This window comes from Hyla sarda, chromosome 13 (assembly GCF_029499605.1).
Source record: "Hyla sarda isolate aHylSar1 chromosome 13, aHylSar1.hap1, whole genome shotgun sequence".
NCBI lineage: Eukaryota > Metazoa > Chordata > Amphibia > Anura > Hylidae > Hyla > Hyla sarda.
Window position 1 is genome coordinate 27305883 of NC_079201.1, and position 18742 is coordinate 27324624.

The 18742-nt window shown below is 41.7% G+C and overlaps 1 protein-coding gene across 2 annotated transcripts in view; it reads left to right on the top strand.

Annotated features, from left to right (window-relative positions):
* FASN (fatty acid synthase) overlaps positions 1-18742 on the top strand; it is a 111223-nt gene that overhangs the window by 3822 nt on the left and 88659 nt on the right. For both annotated transcript variants that reach the window (XM_056550027.1, XM_056550025.1), the window contains exons 2-7: positions 8021-8154; positions 8543-8695; positions 10838-11011; positions 11126-11326; positions 12881-13003; positions 16651-16766. In XM_056550027.1, coding sequence (XP_056406002.1) covers positions 8028-8154; positions 8543-8695; positions 10838-11011; positions 11126-11326; positions 12881-13003; positions 16651-16766 — 894 coding nt within the window. In that variant the 5' untranslated portion in view covers positions 8021-8027. The remainder of the gene's footprint in view (positions 1-8020; positions 8155-8542; positions 8696-10837; positions 11012-11125; positions 11327-12880; positions 13004-16650; positions 16767-18742) is intronic.

The following is an 18742-nucleotide window of genomic DNA, read 5'->3' on the forward strand; positions in this document are numbered from 1 at the left end:
TGCATGTGACTGCAAAGGATCTCCAAAGACAAGAGGGCCCATACCTCGTAGCAGCTTGTCCCCTGTGTGTGTATATATATATATATATATATATATATATATATATATATACATACATAGATTGTGTCAGCAGATAAGAGCCATTTGGCCCATCTAGTCTGCCCAATATTCGGAATACTTCTGAAAATACAGCAAAAATGTTTTGATTTGCATCTATATATATATATATATATATATATATATATATATACACATATAAGATTATCAGTGACTCTGGGGTATAAGATTATCTAAGTAGTTTATATGGGTTGTGTGGCATGCGATACCCCTACCTGCTGACTGGCATGTGCTGGATCACGGGGGCATAACTATAGGGGGTTGTACATGGTTGACACAGGGCCCTGTCACCGATTTTGCATTGGGGCCCAGAAGCTACATATGGGATGAATAGATCTTTTTTACAGGCCCCTATAATTTATGGACTTCCACCGATGTTATCTTGTGATCGCCAAAGGTGGAATTCCCCTTTAAGTGGCAAGTTCAGTGCTTGACACTCTTTCTTAGTGAGTCCTGAGAACGGATTTGATTGGAGACAATTTGAGAAAAAAATTTTAACCTGTTACATAGTAACCTGAACTTAAAGGGGTATTCCGGGTAAAAACATTTTATCCCCTATCCAAAGGATAGGGGATAAGATGTCTGATCGCGGGGGGTCCGCTGCTGAGACCCCCGCGATCTCTATGCGGGTGCTGAAACCTCCGGGTTTCCGGGACTGGGGACGTGACGTCACGCCCCCTCCATTCATGTCTATAGGAGGGGGCGTGACGGTCATCACGCCCCCTCCCATAGACATGTATGGAGGCGGTGTGGTGTGACGTCAAGTCCCCAGTCCCGGAAACCCGGAGGTTTCCCAAACTGGAGATTCAGCACCCGCATAGAATGCGGGTGCTGCAAGGAGATTGCGGGGGGTCTCAGCAGCGGGCCCCCCGCGATCAGACATCTTATCCCCTATCCTTTGGATAGGGGATAAAATGTTTTTGCCCGGAATACCCCTTTAACACAGAGATGAACCCGTTACTTTTAGTATCCAAATAATAAGAATATTCATATACTATACATCAATTGGAAACATCCATAGGGTTAGACACCACCAGCAGATATTTAGGAATATTGGTTATGAGTTCCCAGGGATTTTCTAGCCCTGACTTAACCCATTATGCTTAAATAAATGAGGGTTTGGTACAACATTTAGAGTTCTTCCATAACCTTTTAGGCCAGACTGAGGAGCATGGCCTTAGTAAGTTCCATTATATAGGCCATGAGTAGGACATGTTCCTTCATACTAATAGTGGCCAACTCATCTCCGGCGCACATCTATTGGATGCTTTCCATTAAAGGGGTTCTCCAGAAATGACATTGAATAATGGACCAGAATGAGCAGGTCTCAGTGCTCCCCTGACGTTTCATGAATGTCATTACTTGAGTGCCCCCTTAATATAAGTACTCTGGCAGCTACAACGCTGGCGCAGAGGTTGACTCAATCATCCGCCATCTTTATCTATAAATTCATACAGCCACTTTCTGATCCAGAAAGGACATTTTTTTTAATCTCCTTGAGGAAACCTGGGCCTGTTCGTCACATAACAAGGCTTTGTAGGGCACGAGTAATCCCATCTGCGTACCATCATCGCGGAGCTTCACGGAGGAGGCATTTTCCTAGCTGACATCCACAATCCTGCATGTGTTAAGATGGTGCTCAGCTCCTTAGGCACAAAATGCCTTCCCTTACAGTAGCTGCATAAATAAAGCACACTGTTCTACCCTATGGGGCCGAGTCTCATTCTAATTCACAGCTAGGAGTGAACCAGGCCCGAGTGCTGCCATGGGAAGAAGGGCCTCTTTGCTAATTCATCACGGCTTTGTGCTCGATTCAGAGGGAGACATTTACCCCCTCCCCTTATGTGTTACCCGCATGATGGCGAGCGTTCTCTGTAACTCTTTTATATTAGATACGATGAATTGATAGGATATAATATATACATTTCAATGTAGTATAATTCAATATTCTACCATTATTTCACAGAAATATGTATATTTATGTAATATACTCTGTTATATGATATACAGTATAATACAATATGCTAGAGATATCTATATATATATATATAATCAGTTATATGTTATATCGTATAATATATATATATATATATATATAGTTTATTCATGTATATGTTGTATTGTATAATATATATATATATATATATATGTAGTTTATTCATTTATATGTTATATCGTATAATATATATATATGTAGTTTATTCATTTATATGTTATATTGTATAATATAATATATATATGTAATTTATTCATTTATATGTTATATCGTATAATATAATAATATATATATGTAATTTATTCATTTATATGTTATATTGTATAATATATATGTATGTAATTTATTCAGTTATATGAAACACAGTATAATACAATATTATATCAGATACACTGAGAGTATATTATATGTATACAAGTTAATGTTGTCGTGTAGCAGTAGGACACACGTGTCTGATAGCCACACCCACATGTCTTTGTTGCCCATGGAAACCAATCACAGTGCAGCTTTCATTTTGTCAAGGGAAGAGTAGAAAATGAAAGCTCATCTCTGTATGGTTGCTCTGGGCAACAAAGGCACTTCTGTTAAATCTTTCCCTTATTGGTGGCACAATTTGTATGATAAATAGTAATTTTTTATGCAGAGTATCCATAATATGTAGGCATGGTTTTCTGCTACATGTGGATCAGAGCTACATAGTACCGTACTCTCATTGTAGCCCTGACCACCAGTACGTAGGACCGTACTCTCATTGTAGCCCTGACCACCAGTACATAGGACCGTACTCTCAGTGTAGTCCTGACCACCAGTACATAGGACTGTACTCTCAGTGTAGCCCTGACCACCAGTACATAGGACCATACTCTCAGTGTAGTCCTGACCACCAGTACATAGGACCGTACTCTGTGTAGTCCTGACCACCAATACATAGGACTGTACCCTCAGTGTAGTCCTGACCACCAGTACATAGGACTGTACCCTCAGTGTAGTCCTGACCACCAGTACATAGAACCGTACTCTCAGTGTAGCCCTGACCACCAGTACATAGGACCGTACTCTGTGTAGCCCTGACCACCAGTACATAGGACCGTACTCTGTGTAGCCCTGACCACCAGTACATAGGACCGTACTCTGTGTAGCCCTGACCACCAGTACATAGGACCGTACTCTCAGTGTAGTCCTGACCACCAGTACATAGGACCGTACTCTCAGTGTAGTCCTGACCACCAGTACATAGGACTGTACTCTCAGTGTAGCCCTGACCACCAGTACATAGGACTTTACTCTCAGTGTAGCCCTGACCACCAGTACATAGAACTGTTCTCTCAGTGTAGTCCTGACCACCAGTACATAGGACCGTACCCTCAGTGTAGCCCTGACAACCAGTACATAGAACTGTACTCTCAGTGTAGCCCTGACCACCAGTACATAGGACTGTACTCTGTGTAGCCCTGACCACCAGTACATAGGACCGTACTCTCAGTGTAGCCCTGACCACCAGTACATAGGACCGTACTCTCAGTGTAGCCCTGACCACCAGTACATAGGACCGTACTTTCAGTGTAGCCCTGACCACCAGTACATAGGACCATACCCTCAGTGTAGTCCTGACCACCAGTACAAAGGACCGTACACTCAATGTAGCCCTCACCACCACTATGTATGACTATCCCCACAGCGCAGCCCTGACCGCGGTCGCGGTGCGGCGGTGGGGGGAGCGGTGGTGGTGATAGGACTCAGGACCCCCGGACAGGCAGGGGGAGAGAAGCGGGTGGCGGCGGTGGCCTATGGCACCGCAAAAGCCACTGCAGTTCATTGATTTAACGCGCCCGCTTTAAATAAGTGATCTACAGCGGTGTCGCGGGGGGATAAATAGCCGATAACTTATACCGGAATATCGGTATAAGTTATCGGCACTAACCTCCACAGATTATCGGTATCGGCCCTAAAAAAACGATATCGGTCGATCCCTACTACTTAGAACCGTACCTTCCTTGTAGCCCTGACCAACGTCACATAGGACTGTCCACACAGTGTAGCTTTGACCTCCACTATATAGGACCATACCCTCAGTGTAGCCCTGACCACCACAGCATAGGAGCATGTTCTCCTTGTAGCCCTGACCAACAATGTGTAGGACAAACTTTCAGTATAATCCTCACCCCCACTACATCGGATGCCCTTATTGTAACCATGACAACACTATGTAGGACTGTCTCCATAGTGTAGCCCTAACCACCTCTACCTGTCCCCTTATTGTAGATTTGATTATGTTACATAGCACCATACGCTGAGTGTCGCCCTGACTACCACTACATAGGACAATACCCTCAGTGTAGCCATGACCACCCCTGCATAGTAACATACCCTCAGTTTAGCAGTGACCCCCTTTTCATAGGACCGTTGCCTCAGCGTAGCTCTTCCCTAAAGACCACAACATATAGTTGTCAAAGAGCTCCTCTGAAGCAGGTGTCATGATATATTTCCTAACATTGCAAGTATTATTATCCGTTTTTATTGATCATAAATTGTTGTTCCTAGTTGGTATTACCTCTATATTGTCTGTGTCAAATACACTTGGGCCAAACTCTTAGTGACTCTATCAGTATTATTTTATCTGAATATTACATGGGGAGAGCAAACAGACTTAAAGCAGGTGTCGTCCTTGGTTAGGGTTGAATCCAGGACCCCAGTGCTATCCCATAAGCCACCACCAAAAATCCTGTGTTCCTGTGGTAGCCTGCGGGAATATGGAGTCTTTCTCACAGCTCTTAGCTTGTTTGATACTTTGTTAGGTTAGGTTCACACTACGGAATTTCCGCCTGCAATTCCGCTTTGAAATTGCAGGCAGAAATTCCGCCTGCTAAAATGTATAGTGTAATGAATGGGTTTCCGTTCACAAATTCACACTTCAGAATTTTTGGAGCGGAATTTGTGAACAGAAAATCCGCTTGGAAATTGTTCATTCTTCAGGTGGAAATACTTGCAGAACACATTGCAGTCTATTGGAGACTGCAGTGTCCGCAGGGTCCTAGCGCCGACTGATTCCGTCAGCGCTGGCTGCACTCGAAATCTCTGGGCGGAAATTTTCTGCCCGGAGATTCCGCAGTGTGAACCGAGCCTTAGGGTCTATTCGCATGGCAGAATTTCCGCTTGCAGAATTCCGCCTCAAATTAAAGTCCATAGACTACTATGGGATTCCGCACTCACATTCACACTTCTGAATTTCCGCTTGCGAAGTCTATGGGCTTTAATCTGAGGCGGAATTCCGCAAGCAGAAATTCAGAAGTGTGAATGGGAGTTCGGAATCCCATAGAAGTCTATGGGCTTTAATTTGAGGTGGAATTCCGCAAGCGGAAATTCTGCCATGTGAATAGACGCTTAGGCTAAATTCACACTGTGGAATTTCTGGGCAGAATTTCTGCTGGAGATCGATCTGGCAGCACTAGGACCGTGCGGACTACATTGCCATCCACAAAATTTGGAGTCCCTGCATCGCTCAGCTAAACATGGGATCTTGATGTCCAAAATACAACTTTCATCAGTGCAATTATGTAATATGATTTTACACATAAATATTGTGTAGTATGGACTATAATATATAGGTCCGCCGCTCCGGACCTTCGCCACTGCCCTGGATCGTTGCTCTCCATCGCCGTCATCACGTCGCTGCGCATGCCGTTCCTATTGGATAATGGGACGGAGTACGCAGCGATGTGATGATGACGAAGGAGAGCGATGGCCATACAGCGGAGCATGAAGAGGACGGTCCGGAATGTCGGGGACAGGTGAGTGACACTCACAGGGGCACATTAAACGGCTACCCGGTGGCAGCTGAAGCAGTCTGCGCTGCTGGATAGCCATTTATGTGATGGCCCGACATATAAAAGCATCGTACGTTGATGCTGCCTTCAACATAGGATGGCCTCTGAAAGGCCATTGTATGTTGAAATGATCGTATGTCGGGGCCATCATAGTTTGGGGGTCACTGTACAGTGCTAACTATATAGATCTCTTCCCTGTCTATACACTCCAACTCCCATCAATGATTCCCCACAGCCTCACTTTCAGGCAGACTCTCACCTAGTTTTAAAGGCCAGTGACGATCTGCCTTCAGCACCTGTGCTGATCTGGACTAGTGTTAACACTTGAAGTGCCCCAGGAACGGGAATAAATGCCCCACTACCAAACCTGCCTTTCATCTCATAAAAAATCAGGCCAGATAACAGGACTTACCAAAGTCCATTGAAAGCTAAGTCTCACCAGGGATTTAACAATTTCTGGATTTCCAATATCTCACACAGCTTTTTCTGGATGAGATATGTGCTTCCTGAAACCTGGTATCCACATATGACATTCCTATCACTGTCTCACAATGGACACTGCTTAACAGTGTGAAAGAATCCTAATAACTATGTAATTACATAAGAAGGGTCAATACAGAGTTCTGGATGGGAAACACTGCTCTAGAGGACAAATCTCCAACTCAGAAGGGGGTTCTTTACTGTAAGAGCAGAGAGACTGTGGAACTCTCTTCCAGATAAAGCTGTCATGGTGAACTTACTAAAAGAGTTCAGAACGGGCCTGGATACATTTCTGGAACATAAGGGCTTATTCACATAGGTAAAAACTGTTATAAAAAAAAAGGTCCCATTGATGTCAATAAGATCTTTCATGTTCTTTTTGAAATTGCATGTTTTTTTAACACTTTTTTAACCTGGTTTTGCTATGGTTTTTGCCCATGTGATTCACAAAATCTAGTTTTTTTTTCTGATTGCCAGATTTGGAGTCAGGAGATTGGACTGGATGGAAGTGTGTTGTTTTCAGTCTTACAGTCTATATAGGGGGAGATTTATGAAAACCTGGCCAGAGGAAAAGTTGCCCAGTTGCCCATAGCAACCAATCAGATCACTTCTTTCCTTTTTAACAAGGCCTCTGCAAAAGGAAAGAAGCGATCTGATTGGTTGCTATGGGCAACTGGTCAACTTTTCCTTTGCACAATTTTGATAAATCTCCCCCTGTGTTACTATGTAACAGTGATTCGTTGGAGATGTGAGAGAGAACATTGTGACTTTTAGCTGACAGGTGATTAAACCAGTTTCTATTTCCTGCCGGTTACTGAGCCTATTACTGGGGATAAAGGCCCAAGCACATGAGTCAGCCATGATCAGAACTAGATGGAAACTACTAAAATGACATTTAAAGGGGTACTCTGGTGGAATTTTTTTTTTTTAAATCAACTGGTGCCAGAAAGTTAAACAGATTTGTAAATTACTTCTATTAAAAAATACCAGTACTTATTAGCTGCTGAATACTACAAAGGAAATGATTTTCTTTTTGGAACACAGTGCTCTCTGCTGACATCACGAGGACAGTGCTCTCTGCTGACATCTCTGTCCATTTTAGGAACAGCATATGTTTGCTATGGGGATTTTCTCCTACTTTGGACAGTTCTTAAAATGGACAGAGATGTGAGCAGAGAGCACTGTGCTCGTGATGTTATCAGAGAGCTCTGTGTTCCAAAAAGAAAATAATTTCCTCTGTACTATTCAGCAGCTAATAAGTACTGGAAGGATTAAGATTTCTTAATAGAAGTAATTTACAAATCTGTTTAACTTTCTGGCACCAGTTGATTTAAAAAAAAAAAAAAAAAAAAGAGAGTTTTACACGGGAGTACCCCTTTAAGGGGAAGAGAATATGTCGTGTCAGACCCAGGACACATTCTATTACATCCTTGCTGTACCTTCAGTCACCTGTAGAGTGGGTATGCTGGGAGTCAGACCCCCCACCAATATGACCTATCCTAAGGATATGGCGGTTATGTTAATGTCCCAGAACACCCCTTTAAACAATTTGTAAACAAAATAAATGTTATTCTAAACTTCAAAACTTTTCTTTTGGCCACAGCACAAACATGGAGGACATTGTAATAGCTGGAATAGCGGGCAGGCTCCCAGAATCAGACAATCTGCAAGAATTCTGGGAAAACCTTATAGGAGGAGTGGACATGGTAACAGAGGATGACAGAAGGTGGAAACCGGGTAAGTGGTTACATCCATGGTGTAATGAAGACTATACTGTATATGTGATCTATGGAGACATTTATAGTCAGCATTTATTCTATTGTTAGCTATCTATCCCTAATGGGAAAAAAAAAAATGATTGTACTATCGACTAATATTTTTAAGGCAGTGACTTAGGCCAGCACCTGGCCGAAACGCGTCACTTCTGACCTGTTACCTGTTGCTTATGGCATGATGTAAAATAAAGCTACACTGATTTGATCTGCACCTGAGTTGGGGTTTTTTCCATATTCTCTAGTGTTTTGCCGTTGTATGACAACAAATAAAATTAATAAACAAAAAAATATATTATTGACAATAGAATAATAATAATAATAATAAATATATTTGTATATTATTGTTCCAGGACTATATGGATTACCAACCAGAAATGGAAAACTCAAAGAAATCAACAAATTTGATGCCTCCTTTTTCGGCGTCCACCCAAAACAAGCTCATACCATGGATCCACAACTGCGCTTACTTTTGGAAGTTTCCTACGAAGCCATAGTAGATGGAGGTGAGGTGTAGTATTCAAGTTACTCTGCTTATTTATTTCAGTATTTTAGATATGGAATTAAAGGGGTATTCCAGGAAAAAACTTTTTTTTTTTTTATATATCAACTGTCTCCAGAAAGTTAAACAGATTTGTAAATCTATATATATATATATAAAACTCAACGTGTGTGTGTGTGTATGTATGTGTATGTATGTATGTATGTATGTGTATGTATATATGTATGTGTGTGTATGTATGTGTGTATGTTCCACAAAAACTTCCAAACGGCTAAAGATATTAACATGAAACTTGGCACACATGTTACTTATATGTCAACAACAAACGTAGGATAGGTGATTTAACCCTTACTCACCCCCATTTGCCAGGGGCGGGGTTTATGTTTAAAGTCCCATACAAGTCAATGGGAAATATATGTTACTGCATAACTTCCAAACGGCTGGAGATATTTCGATAATACTTGGTCACATGTTACTTATATGTCCACTTAAAATATTGGATAGTTAATTTAACCCTTAACTACCCCCATGTGTGAGGGTCGGGGTTTTTGTTTAAAGTCCCATGCAAATCAATGGGAAATGTATGTTCCTGCATAACTTCTGTACGGCTGGAGATATTTCAATACCTTGTACACATATTATGGGACGGGATATGAGGTCGGGATAGGAGGTCGAGATAGGAGGACGGGATAGGAGGACGGGATAGGAGGTCGGGATAGGAGGATGTGATATGAGGATGGGATATGACAACAATATATGAGGATGGGATATGACAACAATATATGAGGATGGGATATGAAGTTAAAAGCTTCCTCCTTTGTTGATTTTCCTCCACAACAAGGATTAGGAAGGAAAAAATGGGCAACGCCGGGTACTCAGCTAGTTATAAATAAAATAGGAGTACGCGCTGGGAAAAATAGCAGTACAAAAAAAACAATGAATGTTAAAGAAACAATTGCCTACCTTCCAACTAGTAGTGCTTCAGTAGTAGCAATAGTGTTCTGAAACATGAATATTATATTTTAAGTAACTGTAAAAATAGTTGCAGGTAGCTACTAAGTGAGTGAAGAAATGATTACATGTAAAACTACCTGGTAAAAGAAGTGCCGTATAAAATAATGACTTCTATTAAAAAATCTTAATCCTTTCAGTACTTATGAGCTGCTGAAGTTGAGTTGTTCTTTTCTGTCTAAGTGCTCTCTGATGACATGTGTCTCGGGAACTGTCCAGAGTAGAAGCAAATCCCCATAGCAAACCTCTTCTACTCTGTGCAGTTCCCGAGACAAGCAGAGGTGTCAGCAGAGAGCACTGTTGCCAGACAGAAAAGAACAACTCAACTTCAGCAGCTGATAATTATTGAAAGGATTAAGATTTTTTAATCGAAATAATTTACAAATCTGTTTAACTTTCTAGAGCCAGTTGATATAATAATTTTTTTTTTTTTTCCATGTTTAATAGATAACCTATTAATTGTAAAAAAGAAGACATTACCAGTACTTATATTACAATTTTAAGTAGCAAAGTTGATGATTTTATACATCCCTGTAGATAGGGGATGATGGCCTACTTGAGATAGTAAATTAGACGGAGTCCAGAAGATGTGTAGTGTGGCTTTTAGGACTATTCCATGATCCTTATTTGTAAAAGCTGCAGGTCCTGTACAAGTTACAAAGAAAGGTATGGAGCCAACCTTAAGTTGAGGTCCACTTTCAAGGACCCCTTAGCAATTGGTATGCCCACCCTTGTAATCCACCATCCCTAGAACATTCTATGTGGGTCAATGGATCTGTTTCACATTTTCCTGATGGTTTGTACAAAAAAAATATTTCTGAAATGTATATTTTTGAGACTGTGGCATTCAAGGTGTAGTCCGCTGCTCAGAGTTTGGAACAAACTGTTCTGAACGCTGGAGCCGCTGTTGGGAGCTCGTGACGTCATAGCCCTGCCCCTCATGATGTCACGCCCCCTCCCATAGACTTGCAGTGAGGGGGCGGGGCTATGACGTCACAAGCTCCCGGCTCCTGTGTTCAGAACAGTTTGTTCCAAACTCTGAGCAGTGGAGTACCCCTTTAAAATGAAGCTAACATTGTAACCCTAAAAATCATACTTGTGGAAGCATTTTGACGTCTTTTTATGTTTGATGCAGGTATGAACCCATCAGATATACGTGGCACAAAGACTGGCGTCTGGATAGGCGTTAGTGGATCAGAAGCAGGAGAGGCCTTTAGCCGAGATCCAGAAGAGTTGCTTGGGTATAGCATGACTGGATGCCAACGTGCTATGTTTGCCAACCGTATATCGTACTTCTTTGATTTTAAAGGTGGGTTTTGACCATGTATAGGGTGTCGCCCTAATCATGTAGTAATAAACAACCTTTTTCTCTATAGCTTTTAATCACATATATTTAAAATACTTATTTTTAACTTATTTTTAGGGCCAAGTCTTTCTATAGACACTGCTTGCTCATCCAGCTTATTGGCTTTAGAAAATGCATACAAGGCGATCTACCATGGGCAGTGCGATGCTGCAATTGTAGGTGGTGTCAATTTGCTGCTTAAACCCAACACATCAGTACAATTTATGAAGCTGGGCATGCTGAGCCCAGATGGAACATGCAAGTCTTTTGATGCCTCAGGTAAGTGTTATAAGACTTTGTATATTGTTTATGGAAAGAGACACATAACTATTCTTCACAGTAGACACACACGGCACTGCTATACTGGATCCATGTAGGTACTAAGGACTGACACATCAGATCCAGTTCCGGACCTTTCCACAATTGCGCAGTCTGTGATGCTCACGGACCAGAAGATATATACAACTTCATAAAGACTGTCCGTGAGAATGAACGATCAGGGCACTCAGGGCTTCTACCGTATACTTTACTGAAGATCCAGGTTTCACATCACAGGTGCGAGACAGACATAAACTTTAGCAGGGCTGCTTCTCCGGGCAACGGTGCCGTTTCACGCTTGGATTGCACTTCGACTGGCCCACTGGTGGGCCAGTCAAAGCGCAATGCAAGCTCGAAATGGCAACATCACCCAGAGAAGTTTATGTCTGTCTGCTAAAGTTTATGTCTCAATATATAGTAGGACTTCGTAAGTACAGTAATCACGGCGCTGATCAGGCAAGGATCCGTAAGCAGAAGAGTATCCACCATCAGGTTTATTAAAATCAATGCAACGCGTTTCGCTGCTCATGCGCAGCTTCATCAGGCATAGCAATTGGGAGCAACACCCAGGGTTATATACCCTGATGGTGTTAACCCCTGAAGGACATAAGCAAATATAATAGACAGATATTTACAAGCATACATACTAAAATATAACATAAATGATCACAATGGATTAGATAACATAAATTATTATAAAAGAGAGGAAAAGTACCGTATTATAAAAGAAAAAGAAAAAAACTGAAAAATAGAAAAAAATTAAAAATATATAACACCATCAGGGTATATAACCCTGGGTGTTGCTCCCAATTGCTATGCCTGATGAAGCTGCGCATGCGCAGCGAAACGCGTTGCATTGATGTTAATAAACCTGATGGTGGATACTCTTCTGCTTACGGATCCTTGCCTGATCAGTGCTGTGATTCCTGTACTTACGAAGTCCTACTATATATTGTAACAATTACCCAGGAAGACTGCAGACGGGCTTATCGTTTTCACACATGTATACCATTGTTGTGTATGTTGTTACGCGATACTCCACAAGGAGCGCCTTTGCTTTTTCTTTTCAAAGTTTATGTCTGTCTTGCACCGTCTATCTCGTGATGTGGAACCTGGATCTTCGATAAAGTATACTGTAGCAGCAATGGTGAGTGCCCTAATCTTTCATTCTTATGGACAGTAGACGCACAACTATGATATCCCCCACATCTGTCCTATACAAGTCTTATACAAGATTATGTGATGACAAAAAGTGACACCTCCACGTGGATAATTGAAAAAAAAATTGTTAAAATGGTAAGATTAAGCAATTTATTTTCTGTAAGGGGAATGTGGGTTTGTCCTAGACAATAAACATATCCTTGATAAAGAAGTATTTCTTGTCCTTACTTTATAATTTCCCATTGTACTTCAGAAGTTCAGGTTGTAACAAGTAAATGACAGCATAGTGGGATTAGACGTCTGCTTGATGTTTTAGCTGATGTCATTCTTGCTTGTTTTATGTTGCTGATTTAGGGAATGGATATTGTCGTTCAGAAGGTGCTTGTGCTGTCCTGGTCACTAAGAAGTCTCTGGCAAAACGAGTGTATGCTACCATTGTGAATGCTGGAAGCAATACAGACGGCTATAAAGAACAAGGTGCGACCCTTCAAGGAGGACAATGTGGTCTGTGTAGATTTAAGGGGTACTCCGGTGGAAAACTTTTTTTCTTAAAATCAACTGGTGCCAGAAAGTGAAACAGATTTGTAAATGACTTCTATTAAAAAATCTTAATCCTTCCAGTACTTATTAGTTGCTGAATACTACAGAGGAAATTATTTTCTTTTCGGAACACAGAGCTCTCTGCTGACATCATGACCACAGTGCTCTCTGCTGACATCTCTGTCCGTTTTAAGAATTGTCCAGAGTAGGAGAAAATCCCCATAGCAAACATATGCTGCTCTGGACAGTTCCTAAAATGGACAGAGATGTCAGCAGAGAGCACTGTGCTTGTCATGTCAGCAGAGAGCTCTGTGTTCCAAAAAGAAAAGCATTTCCTCTGTAGTATTCAGCAGCTGGTAAGTACTGGAAGGATTAAGATTTTTTAATAGAAGTAATTTACAAATCTGTTTAACTTTCTAGCACTAGTTGATTTAAACATAAATAAATAAATGTTTTCCACCAGAGTACCCCTTTAAGGGCAGCTAGTGAATTAGTATCTGGATTCCTAAGTCTTGGCCCTTTTATTTTATATATATATATCACTGGGTATAGAATAATAGATTCCCCCTTACCGATCCCCCCCTTACCAAGGATAATTGATTTTGGAAGGTACTGATTCTCTGTACCAACTGGTGTAGGGAGTCCTATAGGCCAGGCAGTGCTCCCTGGGAAATAGGTATGCAAATGTGTCCCCCTGCCTGTGGGGAAAGCTGTCTCCATAGTGCCATCCATTGGTAAATCAATATTTGACCCATTAAATAGCCTTTATACATGACTAGGGATGACTTTTGATGCTTATTTGGGTATTTGTGTGTCAATTATGCAGCGTTTCTTTTTTTCTCCCTGCAAGTTTAGTTACTTTTAGTTTATAATGTTTTCATGCTTGCTACAAGGGAAGTCATTTTAACATGCACTGAATTTTACAGGAGCTTGCATTAAGCATGTGTTTAAAAACAGCAGTAAATCTTAGCATACGGGGCTGCAGTGTAAAGCATGGGGAAGGGATAGAACAACAGCCAGAGCCACTGATAAAGCCAAGTTCACATTATGATTGAGCCTTTTGTAGCACGTGTATATCAACAACCTGTCAAAAGGGGATGCCGACATATACAAGCACAGACATGCACCGGCCCCATAATCTTTAATGGCCTAAATGTTTTTAGCTAATGACTACACTGGGGTCATTTTCCAAATGTAGATGTGTTTCGACATGAGCCCTTAGGCCTGTATATTGTCATTTTAGGGTCCAAGCCCAAACATGTTAACATTCAGAAAATGACCCAAACTTAGTCACTAGCTGATTATGGCATTAAAGGGTTACTCCACCCCTAGACATCTTATCCCCTATCCAAAGGATCTCTCCGGCAGCACCCCTGTCATCTGGTGCATGGAGCGAGCTTCGCTCTGTGCCTGACGACTGACGATGCAGGGGTCGGGGGATCGTGACATCACTGCCCCGCCCCCTCATGATTTCAAGCTCTGCACCCTCAATGCAAGTCGATTGGAGGGGGTGGGGGTCCCCAGCGGCAGGACCCCCGCGATCCTTTGGATAGGGGATAAGATGTTTAGGTGCGGAGTACCCCTTTAAAGTCTATGGGGCCCATGGTTGTCTGTGCACATATGTCATCATCCCATTTAGACAGGTTGCTGATGTATACAGTGGGGATCAAAAGTTTGGGCACCCTGCAAAATTTATAGCATGCACTGCCCCCTTTGCAAAGCTGAGACCTGCCAGTGTCATGGATTGTTCTCAACTCAACTCATCTGACCTTGCCCCAACAATCAGCACCATGGGTTCTTCTAAGCAGTTGTCTAGAAATCTGAAACTGAAAATAGTTGATGCTCACAAAGCTGGAGAAGGCTATAAGAAGATAGCAAAACATTTTCATTTGTCAATATCCTCTGTTCGGAATGTAATTATGAAATGGCAGTCATCAGGAACAGTGGAAGTTAAAGCAAGATCTGGAAGACCAAGAAAAATATCAGACAGAACAGCTCGCAAGATTGTGAGAAAAACTATTCAAAACCCACGTTTGACTGCACAATCCCTCCGGAAAGATCTGGCAAACACTGGTGTTGTGGTACACTATTTCACTATAAAGAGATACTTGTACAAATATGGTCTTCATGGAAAAGTCATCAGAAGAAAACCTCTTCTACGTCCTCACCACAAAAATCAGCGTTTGAACTTTGCAAATGAACATATAGACATACCTGATGTATTTTGGAAACAAGTTCTGTGGACCGATGAGGTTAAAATTCTACTTTTTGGCCGGAATGAGCAAAGGTACGTTTGGAGAAGAAGGGGAACAGAATTTAATGAAAAGAACCTCTGTCCAACTGTTAAGCATGGGGGCATCAATCATGCTTTGGGGTTGTATTGCAGCCAGTGGCACAGGGAACATCTCACGAGTAGAAGGAAAAATGGATTCAATAAAATTTCAGCAAATTTTGGATGCTAACTTGATGCCATCTGTGAAAAAGCTGAAGTCAAAGAGAGGATGGCTTCTACAAATGGATAATGATCCTAAACACACCTGGAAATCCACGGGGGATTACATCCAGAGGCGTAAACTGAAGGTTTTGCCATGGCCTTCACAATCTCCTGACCTCAACATAATTGAAAATCTATGGATAGACCTTAAAAGAGCAGTGCGTGACACACAGACCAGAAATCTCAAAGAACTGGAAGACTTTTGTAAGGAAGAATGGGCAAAGATACCTCAAGCAAGAATTGAAAGACTCTTGGCTGGCTACAAGCTGTGATACTTGCCAAAGGGGGCAGTACAAGATGTTAACTCTGCAGGGTGCCCAAACTTTTGCAGATGCCATTTTTTTTGTTTTCTGTTATTTTAAAAGTGTAAATGATGGAAATAAAATCTAACTTTTGTTGACATATTATAAGAATGTCTAATCTGTAATTTGATGCCTTTTGGAGATTTTTCCATCTTTCCTTTGCTTCTTTATGCACATTAATACAAATTTTTACCTGTGGTGCCCAAATTTTTGATCCCCACTGTATGTGCCACAAAAGGCACAAAAGTAGTATAAAGACACCCTAGCACATGGGGTGTGCTTCAGATCACCGCACACTGTAAAACCTTTAAAACTTTAACTTGAAAATTTTAAGACAACCAAGCAGATAAGCGTTGGTCCCAAACTATAGACATGCCCTGATGGAGAAGATTTAAAGAAATGCCAAACACTTCTAGAATGACTATACTGACTACTTTTCCTTTTGTTTCTCTCTTTTACCCATACTTTAGGCCAGATTTATGTATTCTAAATTGTTCAGAACTGGTGCACTATACTGGGGTCTGTAGGGTCCTTGCAGAAGTCTCCTAGCACTCGAATCTCTTTCTATGACAGAAGTGTATATGGATCCTGTGAAACAAGAATAACCTTAATGTTGTCTGGTTAATGAAAAGCAGAGAGCTTGGGGGGGGGGGACTGGGGTAAATGTCCTCATTGTAAGGTGGAGCGTTCTCTAAGAAACATTGACCTCCGCCTCATCTGTATTCTGCAAAGCTGTCTTCTCTAGTTAGTGAAAATGTTCTAAAGACTCTTCTGTCTTCTGCCAATAGGAGTGACCTTCCCATCCGGTGAAGTGCAGCAGCAGTTGCTGAACACTTTGTACCAAGAGGCTGGAATCCAGACCAGTGAGGTGGAATATGTGGAGGCCCATGGTACAGGCACTAAGGTAGTAGGACATTACAATACTGGCATATTGTGCAGCGGTACTATTTAGCAATGTATAGATCACTGTGTGGTCTAAAGGCTTCATGATTAAAGGGATACTCCGCCGAAGAACATCGTACACCCTATCCAAAGGATAGGGGATAAGATGTCTGATCGCTGGGGGCCCGCCGCTGGGACCCCCCACAATCTCCAGTGCACCACCCTAGTAATCCGTGAACGGAGCAAACTCCGCTCCGTGCCGGATGACTGGCGACTACAGCTTCCACGCCCGCTTCATTCATGTCTATGGGAGGAGGCGTGACGGCTATGTGACGTCACGAACATGAAGACTCCAAGCCTCCGTGTTCCGGCTGCTGCCGCTGCCGGCCCGGAGATGACGGGGGTCTCCAGTGGCGGGACCCCTGTGATCAGACATCTTATCCAGTATCCTTTGGATAGGGGATAGCATGTGTTTCGGCAGAGTACCCCTTTAAAGCTTCCTTTGGGATAGGTATGACTAGATCAGACTTGTTCCAGCACATTACTTTATAGTTCATTGCGGGATGCACGCTCACCGGACTGTGAATACACCAGCTTAAAATATCAGTATCCAAAGATATAAAAAAAGGTGACAGCATCAGTGAGCTGTACAAAACATTATACATTCTTTATTCCTCCATAAAAGCACAACTAGGTTTCAACAAATATAGTCTTTTTCATGCTTGAACCTGAAAAAGACTCTGAGTCGAAATGTCACTGTAGTTTTATAAAAGCACAAATTCCTCCACCGCAGCGACGGGATTGAGAGGCGCTGGACACGCAGATTGAAAGGGATCTCAAGTTTATTCACCCATGATGCAACGCGTTTCACAGTAAGACTGCTTCATCAGGCATAACCAGGTGAGTACAACCAATCAATATATAGGGCCCATGGAGTTAACCCTTCAAGCTGCCAGCTTAAAGGGACCATGCGCCCCATATATAACAATTCAGATATATAGAATAGATAAATAGAATGCATCGATGGTACAATAAAAACACAATATAAAAAAGATACATATGGACATGTACACATGCAATAATTAAAATGTTGTAATGAACAGCAGATGAAGGACATAAAAAATGAAAATAAATATAAATAAAAATATAGTAATATATATATATATATATATATATATATATATATATATATATATATATTCAGTACAGACCAAAAGTTTGGAAACACCTTCTCATTCAGAGTTTTCTTTACTTTCATGACTATGAAAATTGTAGATTCACATTGAAGGCATCAAAACTATGAATTAACACATGTGGAATTACATACATAACAAAAAAGTGTGAAACAACTGAAAATATGTCCTATTCTAGGTTCTTCAGTAGCCACCTTTTGCTTTGATTACTGCTTTGCACACTCTTGGCATTCTCTTGTTGAGCTTCAAGAGGTAGTCACCTGAAATGGTTTTCACTTCACAGGTGTGCTGGTGTGGAGGAGGAGGTGTGATGGTGTGGGGGGGCTTTGCTGGTGACACTGTTGGGGATTTATTCAAAATTGAAGGCATACTGAACCAGCATGGCTACCACAGCATCTTGCAGCGGCTGCTATTCCATCCGGTTTGCGTTTAGTTGGACCATCATTTAACAGGACAATGACCCCAAACACACCTCCAGGCTGTGTAAGGGCTATTTGACCAAGAAGGAGAGTGATTGGGTGCTTCACCAGATGACCTGGCCTCCACAGTCACCGGACCTGAACCCAATCGAGATGGTTTGGGGTGAGCTGGACTGCAGAGTGAAGGCAAATAGAGCCAACAAGTGCTAAGCATCTCTGGGAACTCCTTCAAGACTGTTGGAAGACCATTTCAGGTGACTACCTCCTTGAAGCTCATCAAGAGTATGAGTGTGCAAAGCAGTAATCAAAGCAAAAGGTGGCTAGAACCTACAATATGACATATTTTCACACTTTTTTGTTATGTCTATAATTCCACATGTGTTAAT